Source organism: Cavia porcellus, unplaced genomic scaffold (genome assembly GCF_034190915.1).
Source record: "Cavia porcellus strain 051 isolate PalLab524CR breed Dunkin Hartley unplaced genomic scaffold, mCavPor4.1 scaffold_3, whole genome shotgun sequence".
NCBI lineage: Eukaryota > Metazoa > Chordata > Mammalia > Rodentia > Caviidae > Cavia > Cavia porcellus.
This window is the reverse complement of record NW_026947486.1, coordinates 23034120-23050013: the sequence shown is the minus strand read 5'-3', so window position 1 is coordinate 23050013 and position 15894 is coordinate 23034120. Positions and strand designations below refer to the sequence as shown.

The 15894-nt window shown below is 40.8% G+C and overlaps 1 protein-coding gene across 2 annotated transcripts; it reads left to right on the top strand.

Moving 5' to 3' along the window:
- The first annotated feature begins 6196 nt into the window (after positions 1-6196).
- On the top strand, positions 6197-11839 carry Nudt11 (nudix hydrolase 11). 2 transcript variants are annotated; one of them, XM_063245860.1, is made up of 2 exons: positions 6197-7164; positions 11428-11839. In XM_063245860.1, coding segments are annotated over exons 1-2 (513 nt in total). In that variant the 5' UTR covers positions 6197-6652; the 3' UTR covers positions 11429-11839. The 2 variants fall into 2 exon arrangements, with proteins under 2 accessions (XP_063101930.1, XP_063101929.1); XM_063245859.1 differs by lacking the exon at positions 11428-11839 and adding an exon at positions 7733-8772.
- Positions 11840-15894: the final 4055 nt, after the last annotated feature.

Here is a 15894-nt window from a genome sequence, read left to right as displayed (position 1 = left end):
GAAGTGTACTTCTGGAAGCCAGCTAACACAGCCTCACATTAACATTTAGTGTGCACTGAGGTTGCTGCTATTTTGTGTGTGCTGATCACGCTGCATAGAAAGAGCGTATTATTTTTCATGTTTATGACTCGCACAATATGTCACAGTAACAGGCATCTACCATTTGTTGACAGCACATACTGTACCACAAATACAATGAATTTTAAACGTATCTCTAGTTTAGTGGTGAATACTCCAGCTCGGTGAAGCAGAGACTTGCCTAGGTTCACAAAGCCAGTAACAGGTGGCACGTAGAATATTTTACTGCAATAGTCCTGGCTTTGCTGCTATGCTGAGCTATATTTGGTTGTGGCAATGTAAACTACAATAATGCACTATCTTCCTCCGGACTAGAGTGTCATTGAAAGTGGCAAACATAGTTTGTCTGTCACAGATACCTGGCACAAAGTTCACTCCTAAGCACCGTAGATACCCACGTGATATCTGTAGCTTTTTAACCTGAGAAGAAACCTTGATTTTCAACATTTCTAGGGGCCTCTAGAAAATTAAATGGTATTGTTCTCTAAGTGCACAGTAAAAGGCGTAGATGTGATTCCACTTAGAATGGAAAATCCCTCCAAACCACAAAATAAACTTGATAGAGTTGTTTACATAGATGGAAAAGCTATATTGAGACACAAGGAAGAGCTTCCATAAAGTGACCAGGAAGGTAGCCACAAAGTTGTCAAGAGCAAGAGAGGTATCGTGGGTGTTGGATTTTCAAAAATGTTTTATTTTGTTGATTTGATTATGGTCTCATAGACTTTTGCTTGATGATTATTCATTATTTTTATTTGTTGACTTGTTTTAGCATTTTATACTGAAACCAGAAAAAAAAGAAATAGAACCAGTTCCATTTTAGAGGAACGTCAAGATTTGAATGAAAACATTAATGTGGCCTCATGAAGAAATTGAATTCTGCGAAAAATCTAGATGGGCTTGGAAGCATATTCTTTTACAGGACCTCCTGATGAGGTCCTGGGCCAGCTGACAAGTTGCTTTTAGTGACTCTTATGTAGCATTGCAAAACTAAGACATAGGAACAGGTGTTAATGCTGTGTTGCATCTCTTGCTGTTAATGTCATTCTCTGTAATATCTAACTTACTAGGGATGATGAAGAACAATTTCTGACTCAGTGATAAACACCTACAGCTTTAAGGTGTAATTGGAATAAGCCCAACAGAAAGCGTAAAGGGGTTTGGAATATTGGGAGGCGATGTCTTATTGCAGGATAGAGGCCAGAACCAGAGAGATGACACAGAAGAGAAATAACAAAGAACACCAGCTAGTAAACTGAATTACACTCCCAGTGAGACCTGGGATGCTAGAAGCTAGTACATGCTGGAAGATTAGAAGACTGACATAGTTTTTCATGTGGCTATATACATGGTCCCCTCCCTCCTTGTCCTTTCAAAAGAGGCGGGGCTTTGGGTTGTAGGGTCCTTCTGTGGGCAGTAGAAAAGAAGCAAACTCAGTGGGATGGTATGTACTGGCTCTGAATTAAACTGAAACCACTTGCTATGGAAAATGGTTTAGTGAGATATACATTGAGGTTTTTGTGTCGGACAGAAGGGCTACAACACCAGCCAGTTCTGTGCTATGATCAGAGTTTTGGGATGATAATTTATGAAGTGTATGCATGCGTGCTTGTGTGTAAAACCACATTAAAAAACACTTTGAAGAAATCATTACAATCCACTAGGGTTAAGATCTGCCTTCCTGGTTTTCTGCACTAAGACAGCTTCCATAGTGGATGGAATAAGGGGGAATTTGTGACTCTTATCCCATTTCCTGCTTTTCAACAGCTTCTATTACCTGACTATTGCTGATGACCGCAGTCAACATCGGCCTTTCTAATAATCTCTCTGTGTCTGAAATGTTCTTCTGTGGATGTACTTTTGAAATTCACAGAGGTTTGCAAAGGCAAAGTGATCGATGCTCAAAACTTTAAAACTTCACAGGAGAAATTAATGAGTGAATATAAAGGTATTACTTTAATTAGGTGTTTAGATGAATAGCAAGATTATTCAGGAATGTAGGATCAGTCAAGTGCATGAAACAGAAAAGAGTATTTTCAGTTGGAGGCACGCAAGGTCCTTCACAGGGACTCCCCCATTCCACTTCTGCTCGTATTCCACTTCTGCTCCTGTTTTCCCTTCTTTTTCTCGGTCTATTTGTTCGTGTCCTCTTCCTCATTCCTTTACTTTGAACAGAATATGTATCTTGTGCAGATATATAATTCAGAATTAACATTCACAATGTGGATTTCCTGTGAGATGTTTGTGGAGAAGGACCGAGTGCGTCAATTTGGTCTTTGCATGTCCTGTACCATGAACTCTCAGTGGAACATCACAAGCATTGCTGCAAGTTTGCCAAAGTAATGCACTTCATGCTGAAACACTGACAGTAAAATCATTGAATCCAGGCTAGAGGCAGAGGAGAAGATGCTTTCTGTGTAGGTGCCATCCTATGGCTTCTTCTAGAAGTCAGATGTCATGGAAACTTCTAGAAGCCAGAAACACCTCTAGATGCTACATGCTGAAGGACTAGAAGTCTGACGCCTGGGCCCACATACTGTGGACAACATACTTTGAACACACAGTATCTTGTCAACCCAAAATGTTCCATAACTGACTCATAATATTTGTAGTTTCAAATCTGTTATCCTCAGACAGAATGTTAAAACTGCAATAGTTTTAATACAAGTAAAATGTTATTTATTGGGAGTTAAACTCCAAGAATAAATACCATGATGACATCCTCACGACATGCAATGTTAACATTTATATTGCTGGCTCTCAAGGACATACAAAATGTTTGATATTTTTCAAAATTTAGGGTATCGTTTGCCAGTTTCGTCCATGGGTTGTGAAAGCACAATTTTAGTCACAGAAGTGCCAGTTCCTGCCTGTGTGATGAAGGGCAAGTTACCTGTTTTTCTGACCTTTCATTTCTTTAGTTGATCTACTGGCATTTCTATCTCAGGCATGTTAGGAACATCATGGACAGGTCAAACACCTGGCACACGGTTTGTGCACCTACAGCTACTATAGTATCTTCTGATATTGTAGTTAAGAGATCAAAAAACAAGCAAAAACACAGATGAAAACAGGATGCAATGAGAAGAATTTTCAACCTGCAGAGAACGGAAGGTTCACGCAAGGCAAAATTTATGATGTGCCCTATTGGGATGTTAGGCTGGCAGCAAAAGCAATTTAACTGAACTAATCTAAGTTTGGAATCTATGAATGTGATTGGTGGTCAAGTCCTAATACAAACACTGATTTTCAATCTGGCCTCTATATAATAACCGAGAAAATGGCAAGAAGTGATGAAATGCTATTTTCCCTTCACTCTTGAATTTCCAGAGAAGTTACAGACTTGGAACACACCACCATGCCTATACTAACACGGTGCATACAGTGCACCTCTCCAGGAGAAGCAGATTAGTTTGGTGGTTCTTGAGGCTTTTGTCCTGGAACTGGGAGTGCAGCCATTGTCTCATTCACATTTGTTTTCTGAGACAGGGGCTCATACTACCTGAACTTCTCAAGTAGCAGGGAGCATGGGTTTGTACCACTGTGGCAGCCTCCCAATCACATGTTTTGTACCAAATGTTGCCACTTAGGTGCCTTGTCCTCATCAAATGAACCCATGGCATGTTAGAATATCTGAGTGGCCCTTGTGATTCCATTATACCTTTGAGGGAATTGGTCTTATGTACAGCAGACCGCTGATAGGTATCAGCATTAATCACAAGTTAACTGTCTCCCCTCTGGGGCTGGTTTCCTCTTTGTGGAATGCACGATACCCTGTCAAGCATGGTAGTGCTTCATGACCCAGACCTGGAGCCAACAGAAGCTCTGCTGTGTGTTGAAAAGCATACAGCCCAAGATGCCAGAAAATGAGGTGCACTTCCAACCCTGAAGTGGTTCACTGCTGAGTCGCAGCTGGCCATGGACATGTGGAATTTTACTGTGTAGAAACAGTGGCAAATTCTGGAATAACTGAGGTACAGGAACAGAACGCTTTCCCTGGCATGTCACTCCCACAAGATTAACCAACTAAACCTATATTGAGGGCTGCCCTACTAGTGAGATCAGAGAACATTGCAGACGCTGGATTTACAAAGACTGGTGAACTATGGACCTGTACGTCAGGGGGTCTCCAAATATAACAAGAGAGACAAACACAATCATTACACCAGAGGTATGTTATATCACTGCTGTGTATTATAAAGCAAATTTAGTGCATTTTCAGGACTTTTTTTTTTGCATTTACCATGAGGTGAGTCATAAGTGTATATTCATTTCTTCAGACTTCTTACTAATATGATAGTCATTTGTTTTCTCCTTATGCTGTCACTACACCAGAAACAAATCCTAAAACAATGTTTAGTAATTTGATACTAGGGTGTAAATTTGCCTTCCTGATAGTAATTGTTACAGCTTGTGTCTAGATGTCCTCTCAAAGCCTCATGCAGTCACAAGGGAGGCCTTGAGCCTGGTACTGATTCATGGTGCAGTGCTGGGAACAAGGACACTGGGACTGAGGGTGTGAGTGCTAGCCACCTTAAGTAGCCTGCATAAGATATAAGGGACAGAAAGAGCTGTGTGCATCCCTTTGCTTGCTTTGCTGCCTCCTGCTCAAAGTAAACTGTCAGTCCTCTGCAATTGCTATCTGCCATCCATCCAGCCTGCCTTGGAGCCAGCGGATTATAGTCTGAAACTTGGAAAATGTGCGAACCTTGTTCCTTTAACTTTGGGTGTCAGGTATTTTGTCTCAGACATGAGAAATGTAAGAAGGTATCGAAATTTATCTGCAGTTGTTTCACATCATCTGTGTGTTTGTGAGTATGGACAAGCTGAGAAATTCAGCCTGCTACCACTGTTTGGTCAGTAGCAGTGGTATCTCCACTTACTGATGTCATTGTATGTTTCTATTTTATGTCGTTGTTCGTATCTAGCCCATTCCTCTGTGTGGTAGCATGCTTAATACTTCAGGTGTCTGTTGTCCTTGGGAAAGGAATCATTTTCCATAGTGCTTCTGTGAATGAATGCAGTCAAGAAGGCTTTGGGAAACAGGGCTAAGTTATTTGAAAATTGGACTGTGTTTTTAATAACCACTTCTTACAGTGCATTTTCCCTTGATGAAGCAATTATTTAGTTGAAGAAGTAAGGATCCAGGATCCCTCTGGCTGAAGCCAGCAGGGTGTCAGGAGAGAAAAATGTGTAAGTTGTGAGGCGATAAAGGTTAGGGCACATAAGAGGTCTTCTCTCTAAGGCTAGGCCAAGACAGGCTCAGGGGAATTCTGCAAAGAAATGGAAAGGAGAGGGTGGGCTTAGCTTGCTACAGTGGGAACTGTGGGTGCACTGTTGGCTAAGAGGGCAGGCAGGATGACAAAACAAGGAGGTGACAGGGCAGAGAGACCTCCTTGCTCCATGACATGACTCTTTAGACTGAGAACGTAAATCATACTGGAGTTTGCATGTACACGGTCCCAAAACCCCAACAGCACTTATCAAAAGAGAAGACATGATCAGGGCGGAGCTCCATGGAGGGCGGAGTCCCTTGCTGTTCAATGGCAGATTCCTTGGAGTAGTGCTCCAGTGGTGAGGTGTGTGTAATTCCCAGGGGAGAGGGCAGAAACCAGGAGAAGCTGAGTGATGGGGAAGCTGAGGCACAGAGAGGTTGGGTAGATGTAGGCAGTTTGAAGACAAGCGTGTATGGAAGGGCTGTGCCAAGATGCCAGGTCAGGTTAAGAACCTGTTGAAGAAGCAACTGTGCATGGCATGACTCAGCAAAGATGCCACTGGTCAGTGTGAGGAGTCCTGGGGCTTCTTATAAATAAGCCCACGCCAATCATCCTGGGCAAAGAAGGCGGCGAGGAAGTCTTCAAGGCACTGTGTGCACAAAGGCTTGCGCGTGTGTTTCCTGCAAAGGAGCAGGGACCTGTGTGGGGCCAGGGAGAGCAGCAGCACCTGGCCTGAAGGCACACGTGGAGAGACTCCAGTGGAGAGTCACAATGCAGAGCATCTCTCAGCGCGGGCAGGAGTTCCCAGCCCCAAAGGTGCGGGGCGCCTGCGCAGTGCGTCCGCGGCGCTGCGTTCTGGGGGCTCGGGGAGATCCCCGCCCCTTCGCCCTGCATGGTGGACGCGCTTGGGAACACGCCTGCCTCACCTCTCTCAACCCCAGCTGGGGCTGGGGGAAAGTCGAGGGAGGGGAGGAGCGGTGGCCCGAGGCCCGCACAGAGGCAGGCGCGCGGCGGCGCCATGGGGGACAGCGAGCAGAGTCGCGGGCTGCCTAGCGCGGGGCGGCGGCGGAAGCGGCGCCTCCAATCAGGCTGCGGGCTGGGGACCCTCCGCGTGCCCGCAGGCCGCTACCGGCCCGGGGGACGACTCAGGCGCCGCCCCTTGTCCGCCCCGCCTCCGCCCCATGCGCGCCTAGTCGTCCGCGGGCTGCACCTCTCAGCGGAATCCCCGGCTCATCCGCGCTCACTGCTCTCTGGCTGGCTTGCCGGGCGGCTCGCCTGCTAGCCTGCTCGCCCGCTGGCCCGCGCTCCCGCGCTCGCCAGGCCCTTTCTGTCCAGGCGTTTCGGCGGCGGCCTCGAGGATGAAGTGCAAGCCGAACCAGACGCGCACCTACGACCCCGAGGGCTTCAAGAAGCGTGCGGCTTGCCTGTGTTTCCGCAGCGAGCGCGAGGACGAGGTGCTGCTGGTGAGCAGCAGCCGGTACCCGGACCGCTGGATCGTGCCGGGCGGGGGCATGGAGCCCGAGGAGGAGCCGGGCGGCGCGGCCGTGCGAGAGGTGTACGAGGAGGCAGGCGTCAAAGGGAAGTTGGGTCGTCTGCTGGGCGTCTTCGAGCAGAACCAAGATCGCAAGCACAGGACCTACGTGTACGTCCTGACCGTCACCGAGCTGCTGGAAGACTGGGAAGATTCGCTCAGCATCGGGAGGAAGCGACAGTGGTTCAAGATCGACGATGCCATCAGGGTCCTCCAGTGCCACAAGCCGGTGCATGCTGAGTACCTGGAGAAACTGAAGCTGGGCGGCTCCCCCACCGATGGCAACTCGGGCGCCCCGCCGCCGCTGCAGCCGCCGCTGCCGCTGGAGAGCGCTCCCTAGTACGTACCTCCGCGTCCGGACCCCTCCGCTAGCCTCCCCTGAGATCAGCGGTGCGGCCGCCCGAGCGCCTCTCCTGCCATGTGCGGTCGTCGCACGGGCCGGAGCGGGCTTCTTTTGTTTCGTGGGCAGCCAGACCTCTGAATCTCGCTTGCAAATGATCTGTCTCAGTTGCCGGGCACTGTGTTCGGACAATTTGCACGCTTTTCAGCTGCTTTGAAGAATGGCCTCTTGGCGACACCATAAAATGCTCGGGCCTTGGGCAACCCAAAGCCGCAGGGGATTTCGCGTAAAGGTGCCTTAGCCCTCGCTAGCCCGGCTCTCGGGGTGGGGTGGGGCGGTGAGGGTGCGGGGGAGGCGTGTGAGCGCCTCCCGATGGTTGCTTCCCAGCCGCCCCGCGCATTGCGCTGATGGACGTTTGTGCCTGTGAGTGTGTGCACATTTTTGGCGCTAGGGTGCTGGGGGTGTCCCGCCCCCTCCCCACCGCCGTGGAAGCCTGTCAAGTTCTCCCTGCTTGGTTGTGCTGGCGTCTTCTTGGTTTATCCCTTTCAGTTGTTTTCTCATCCACAGCCTTGTTCCTGTTCTGTGAGCCCTTCTGGGGCAGGAGTTTCGTGGAAACTTGCCTTTCAAACTGAGAAAAGAAAAAAGAAAGAAACATTGGAAAGTTTACGTCCTGTGTGCTCTTGCTAACGTCAACTGTAATTTTAGCCTCACGGATGGGGTCCCGTGTGCCCCTTTCAGAAATGTGTTTGGTCTGTCAAGTATCGATCATGTGATATGTCCAAACATTTCTTTTTCACAACGTGTACTTCTCCATATCACCTGATACAGCAGGTGTTTCTGCGAGATGGCTTGCCAGACAGATCTTGATGCGTATGTCTCCTAGAATGCGGTTTTGCCGGCTCCACTTCCAGTTCCCTTCCTGGACACTCCGAAGAAGGGTGGTTGTCTGCACAAGTTGATTTTGGAGAAAAAGTTAGCTCCCATATTTGAATTGAGTGACAACCCAGTTAGAGGTCCAGGACTGGCAGGAGGAACCCTGGGAATGGAATCTTTGGTGGTGGTTGCATCCCAGTTGAGTTAAGTCTATTGCTGTTCAGCTGTTACAGATTTCTCAAATTGCTGGGACACCTGAGCAATCTTTTCTGCAGAGTGATGGTAAATATTTTGTTTTCACACGACAATCTTCTGGGTAGTAAATTCAGTGCTTTTACTAGTATCCTAGTTTACTAGAATCCTTACTTGAGATCAAGAATCCCATGGGTAGGTCTTCTGGAATTCTGTTTCCGATTCTTCCTGGACATGTCCTTAATAAGTCAAAGCAAATCCTCTTTTGAAAGTTGGTTTTGCAGTTTTTCTGCTGGTTTGGCTAACCACTGTATGTCATATGTCTTACACATTGTTGACTAATAATAAGCATTTTGAAGTAAGTTTTTAAATGATTTTGTATAAAGATATTTGCACTTTGCTGCCTGAGTTTAAGTTCCTGTTGTGGATTTGATCTGTGCTTTGTTAATAGACTACAGCTGGAGGAAAGTTTGTACATGTGACACTTAACATGTTAAAACTCTTTTGCAGATCAATTATAAATGGAAATATCTGTAATTTCATATTTTGTTTTCCTTCAGATTATCTTTAAGTAAGTGGTCATTTTAATTTTATTGAACAGTTTTTCATATTTGCTTCAACTCTTTAAAATAAGCTGCTTGCCATAAACATATCTGAATAAAATAGTTAAAAAAAGTTAATATTTCCAAAGGAATGAATAGAAAATACCTTTTATAATAACTGTTATAACCAAGTATCTATTATAATACTTAAATATTCAGAAGGTTTGAATAAGATTGCTAATAATGGTCCAATAATGTTAAATGGTAGGTGTTCTACATAGCCCATGATTTTGTGAAATGTATACTAAGATTAGAGAAATAGTTTTTGCTGTATTTCATACATAAACTGGATCCATGTAAAATGACACAAATATAATGTTCTTTGATATTCAACTTATACATGACATTGTTAGAGATAATAGTGAACAATCTTATTTTTGTCTTTTAAGGTATGTCTTTTACAGATGTGGAAAGGGTACTTTTAATGTTAACCAAATTTCAAGTGTTGTTACCTTGTAAAATTATCTGTTTTATTCAGAAACAGTACAGTTGAATACTACTGGTTGCTAAGATTTTCTTTAGCATTTAGATATCTTTACTTCATGGAATTTGCAACACTGTCTAGGCTTTTCACTCCTAAATTTCAACAGATCATTTTTAAAGTTACCACAATTCAAAGTAAAGTTTTAAATTCTCACAAGTAGTTCTTTTTAAATGTATTTATCAAATTCAATCTAGGAAAAATTAAATGAAAAGATATAGTCTTTGATTTTAAAAGGCTTAATGTGAAAATTTTAGTGTAAACAGGTGTCTGTAATGTGTATTCTCCAAAAGTTTGATGCACAGGTGGATTTTTTTCTCATTATAGAGTTATTACATAGCATCTATGCATTTTTAGTTGATGATTGCTGTGAAAGTGTACTCCTGAATCTTTTCAATGCATACCACACGTAAAATTCAATGCACTTATTAATGATAAATAAGACTTTCAAATATGAAGTAGAAATTTGTTTTAAGCACGTTTTTAAAGGACTGACCTTTTCCCCTCACTGGACAAGTGCCTACACTTGAAAACTGTTTTTGAAGACATTTAAAGGGCAGCAAAGGGCATTTTGGTATGTATGCCTGATAAAAATCTCTGTGTTGTATTTTCTAAGAAACCTATATTTTGTTGATAAAAATCACTGTTGAAAGAAAGAAGGGATGAGGAGTGCCTTTACAGAATTCTTTTTCATGGTTTCCTACAATTGATTTTGTGTGAAGCATTCAACTTTTCTTTTGTGCCAGAAATATCAGTAAAACTTGAAGTGTGTATATGAGCAAAAAAAGAAAGTTTATAATAATAACAGTGTTAGTGGCCCTTCTTGGACAGATGGTTTCAAAGGGTTCTGAAGCTGATACTGTTCTCTTATTTACTTTCAAATGGAGTTCAGTTGTAAGAAATAACAGTTTCTCTCCCAATAGCTGTTAATTTTGAAAGAGATGAAAAATAGTGTTTTAGAACAGTATTTCACAGTTTCCCAGAGCTTTAATTTTCAGAATTCATTTTCATGGAAGCACCTCACAAAACAAATGATTTTGTCATCATTTTAGTATTTTAATGTTCTGATGGACTATTGGCCTATTAGAATATCAACTCTGACTCCTCCCTATAGAACAGTAGCTCAGAGCTTAGAATAGTGGCTAAAATTTGGAGACATTTGCCATTGATTCACAGGTTAGAAATACCTACTAGTGTCCATGTATTCCTGATTTCTCATCTTTATAATGTACCTGGAACAATCTGTTTTCTGGGTAGATTGTCTTCTACCCAGACAGTAGAACTGTGCTGGATAATTCACTGAAGCCTTTTCTAATACAAAGTGGTTGATGAACCATAATAGATCCTCAATAAGTATTTGTTGACTAGAGGAACTGATAAACCAGTAATATCCTATTAATAAGATTATCTTTTTTTAAGTGAATGGCATAGATGTTGTTCAGATTTACTTTGAAAGAATCAAGTATGTGAACCCAGTGGTGAATGGAATTGTGAAGCACAGGTGAGCTCGTTGACATCCCCAGTGACACAGCTCATCCTATGCTTTTTGGACACGTCTTTCTTGTTATTACAATGGCTTTTCATTGTCCAGGTTGTTGCATTACCACTATATCTGTACAGAATTATATTTGGCACCTGTGGCCTTTTTGTGGTTATATGGTCATTTACCTTTTCCCCACCAGATATGACCTTGATTGCAAGGAAGTTGCTTCGTGTGTGTGCGCACACGTGAGTAATAAGGTATCACCTGAAATATGGTAGACATCATTGAAGATTTGGTTAAATAATATTTTGTAATGACATTGAGTGGTAACACCTCCTTATCATTAAGCTAGCACATATGTGGCTTTTTATATCAGATGTCATACAACTGTTTCAAGGAAGCTGTGCAATACTAGCAAAAATTCTGATACATAGGTCTATGCCGTTCTAGACATGTACTTCCTGATGGCAGTATATTAGCTATGAAATATATTTGCCAAAATTTTGAACTTAAATTTGACCATGCCTCTAGAAAATGCCTAATCTATAAAAAATACAGAGGACGGAAATATATTGTTGTGCACTATAGATATGAGATCAACAGAATTCTGACTTCAAGAATCTCTCTACAGGACAAATGACTCAGTTTCTTCAGGAAATAAACAGCAAGAGTGAAAGAAAGAGATGAAGAATGAACCTGTAAATTGAAAGAGAATTAAACATATTAACATTTACATGGATCTAATTTGGATCCTGACTTGGCCAAACTGTAAAATGAATTCATTTATGAGACAGTTGGGGTAATGTGAATATTGACTGGATATATGGTATTAATTGTGATAATGATATTGTGGTTATGTTGGAAACCAGCTCTTATTTACATTTAAATATTTACTGTTGGGATATGCTGTCTTAGAATTGCTTCAATATACTAAATCTAGATATTGAGTACATTGGGGGTATTTAAATAAGATTGGCTTTAAGATTGTTGAAGTTGTGTGATGGTTAGATGATGGTTCATTGTATATGTTTATATCTACTTTTGTATGTTTAACACTTTCTATAATAAAATGTTAATAAAAATAATTATTTTAGTTCTTCTAATTAAAGCTAATATATAAGGTAGAAAGAGAAAAAGAGGGGTAGTTTTTTATATTATTTAAAAAATTTTGGCTATGTGATGTCGCTTCTGGTCTCAGAAGTAGTAGTCCCTTTACCATAGACCATTGTTGGGAATTTTTCTTTTAATTTGGCTTATCAAAATAGGGAAAGTTAATCCTTATTTATACTTATTGAAAACAGAATATTTTCATCTGTGCTGCTGAGCAGGGATTTTGACATTACATTTCAATTCATACCAGTATCAAAAAGGAGTGGAATCTCCAAGAAACAAGTTTATGTAATATTGTAAAACCGTACAATGCCATTGTTTGAACAGCTTTAGGGAAGAAGAGTAGCTGTATATGTTTTTGTCATACATCAATTAAAGTTTATGTATATATAGTATTACTACATGTTTGTGATACATAATGAATACATTCATCATGGGGAGTTTGTACATGTCACAGCTGAATTACTTCACATTCCCCATTACTTTCTCCTTTCTCCATCTCTAGGTCCCCTTCCTATCTACAAGAGGACTACCCCCCCATTTCTTATTATCTTTTATTTTGCTCTTGATTTATAGTTCCTGTTTCTCATATAAGGAAAACCATGTGCTATTTAACCTTCTGTGTCATTGATTTCACTTAGTACTGTGGTCTGAAGGTGCATCCATTTTCAAATAGATTAATATATCCTTTATGGCTGGAAAATACACACACACACACACACACTATATATATATATATATATATATATATATATATATATATAATCACTTTTTGATCCATTCATGTATTGATGCTCATATAGACTATTTCCAAGATTAGCTTTTATGAGTCATACTGCTATAAACATGGGAATGCATGTGTCACTGTAATGTAGTGTCTTTAACTCTTTTAGGAAGACCCAGAAGTGGAATAGCTAAGTCCAATGGAATTACTATTCTTAGTTTTTTGAGGAATCTCCATACTGTTTTCCATAGTAGTTGTACTAGTTTACATTCTCACAATCAGCATGCTAGCCTTGCCATCATTTGTTGTGTTTTGAGTTTTTGATGATAGTCACTCTTTCTGGAATAAGATGGAATGTCAACAATGTTTTAATTTGTATTTCCATAATAACCAAAGATGTTGAATACTTTTCCATGTACTTATTAAGAAGTGTCTATTTATTTCCATGTCCTTTTTTCTTCTTTCTTTCTTTCTTTTTTTTTTTTTTTTTTTTTTTTTTTTTTGGTACCAATTACCTAGATTTTGATTGGGTCTTATTTTGGGGAAGTCTAACTGTTTTTAGTTCTTTATATATTCTGGATGTACTACTTTGTCTCAGTAACAGATAAATTTTTTCCCATTCTGTAGATTGTCTCTTCAGTCTTTTGGTTGCTTCCTTTGTTGTGCAGAACCTTTATAATGTGACATAATCCCGTTTTTTGATTCTTGATGTTAATTCTTGTGCAATTGGGGTTCTGTTCAGTAAGTGTTCCTTATGCCTATGTCTTCAAAAGTTTTACCTGTTTTATCTTCCAGCAGATGGTTTCAGTTTTAATAGCTAGGTCTTTGATCCATTGCAAGATGAGAGACATAGGTCTAGAATAAATCTTCTATATGTAGATAACCATTATTTGTTAAAGAGGCTATCTTTTCTTCAACGTATGTTTTTGGCCCTTTTGCTAATCGTCAGATGGCTGAATATGCCTGGAGATATTTCTACATTCTGTACTGTTCCATCAATCTATGTGTCTGTTTTTATCATTGTAGTTTTGTAATATAACGACACCTGGAATTATGATGCCTTCTGCTTTACTGTTGTTTTCCATGATTGCTTCTGCTATTCTGGATATCTTCTGATTCCACATGAATTTTAGGATTGCTTTTTTCTAGGCCTATGAAAACTGCTGTTGATATTTTGATTGGAACTACTTTTAAATCTATATATCAGTTTTGCTAATATGGCCATTTTGATAATATTGATTTTGCCTCTCCAGGAACAAGGGATGTCTATCTGTTTTGATGTCCTCTTCTCTTTTTTCACAGTATTATAGTTTTCATTGTAGAGGTCTTTTACTTCCTTGGTTTGGTTAGTTCCTAGATACTTAATTTTTGTGAATGGTATTTTTTATTTCTTTCTCAGTGGGCTCATTGTTGGTGTGCTAAAGTTATATTTGAAGTAGTGCATAGAGCAAAGTAAATAGTTAATTTTGCTGCGCACAGAAGTTCTGTACTTCTTAGACTCATTATGCAAAGGATAAAATGTCTTAGGTTAGAGGTAGTGAAGCTCTGCTCATATCCACAGACCTGAGGTCAGTCTTGACTTTTTGTAGGTTAAAATCAGCAGACACAAAGTAAAAAAAAAATGGAGGTCCCTCCCAGGAAATAAAACTCATTTTCTAGTTGTTAGGGAAGATGAACTGATGATGAAGCTACCTTTTCTCCTGCTAGGTGTGTTTTCAATCCTAAGGACAAGCATTTGCCTAGAATTAACTGTTATCTGGAAAAGGAGAGATGAAAATTTTACTTTAGAGCTTATTTCTATTCATAGCAGGGCCGAACTTTCAATTCCAAGGTTTCCTTTTCAGAAGGCACCAGGACATATCAGAACAGCTTTTAACTCCCTAAAAGTTGTTTTCTAATTTGAATCTACTATGTCTTTAGTATTAGACTTTTTAAATTTGGAGGGAAGTAGAGCCAAGGAAAATGGGTGGTGGTGGTAAATTAAAACAGGCCATGGGTCATAACTGGCCTGACCAGAAACTGTCTGGCCTCTGCCAGGTTACTTTGCCTCTCTACTCTTCCATTTTACCATCTGTAAAATAGGATATTTATAGCACCCCTTTGCAAACTACTGGTTCTGAGAAGCTGTCCTTGTTCATTTCTACTACCAAATTAATTGTTATATTATAGTTCTTCTCAAAATTGTATTGTGCTTATTAGCCAGAATTTCCCTGCCTTGCAAACTCCTGAATTCTGGCTCCGAGACCAAAATTAGCTTATCAGTATTCCTCAGAATCTGACACAAAGCCTGGAACATGGCACATATGGTGCTCATAGAAAATTTATTATATAAATGGTTGCCATACTTCCTACTTGTAAAAGACATACTGATGCTTTTTTAAATTGTATATTTGTTTACTGGAAAAATAAGAGTAGTGAGGCACTATAAGACTAGGCTGTGATTTAGTTTATCTTTATTCAGAAGAATATTTTGTCTATGTTTCATTATTCAAATTTTTAGTACCAATGTCAGAATTTTTAGTACCAACGTATTCCTAATTTCTTTGCTTTATAAAATACTATGATAAGGTGCTAAACTGGCCACACAGCTGCATTAGATAATTCAGTGACTTATCCAAATGATTGCAGGACAAGGTAAGCCCACAATATTTAGTCATTACATTATTTTAGTTCAGGAAAAAATACATAGCAGTTAGGATTATAGAGTAACAAGCTCATACACAGAAGGCCCTGGCCTGACTGATTTGACTGGTAAAGATGCAAAGAACTACTTTTAGATCTAAATCTAATGTAAGTTCATTACTTGAACAGTGCAAAGAAAAATGAGTCAAAAGTGCGAGCCCCTCAGGTCCTTGTCCTATATACCCTAAAAGATAATAAAGAAGTAAAACAGGTTGTTTAATTATAATGCTAGTTAATGAAATGCTCTGTTGCTGAGGAGCCAATTCAAAGCTACGAAGAAGTCGTTTTATATTTGGCATCATCCCTGTTCTGAAGGTCACAGGGTAGAAAATTCCATGCCTCATCAGATACTGGTGAGGAGAAAATTGTCCATGACTGCCTCCTAGGGGAGATAGAGAAGAGAGTAGGACATGGCTTTACAGCCTCCCATCTGGGAGAATCACAAGATATTTGACCATGAGTTATTTTAGCTGCAGTGGCAGACAGGTCCCCTGTTGTAGCTTCTCTGAAGATACAAAATGGATCTCAACATAAAATTTGCTTCCAGTAGCAAGGGTGATGATGTCAAATACACATTATCAG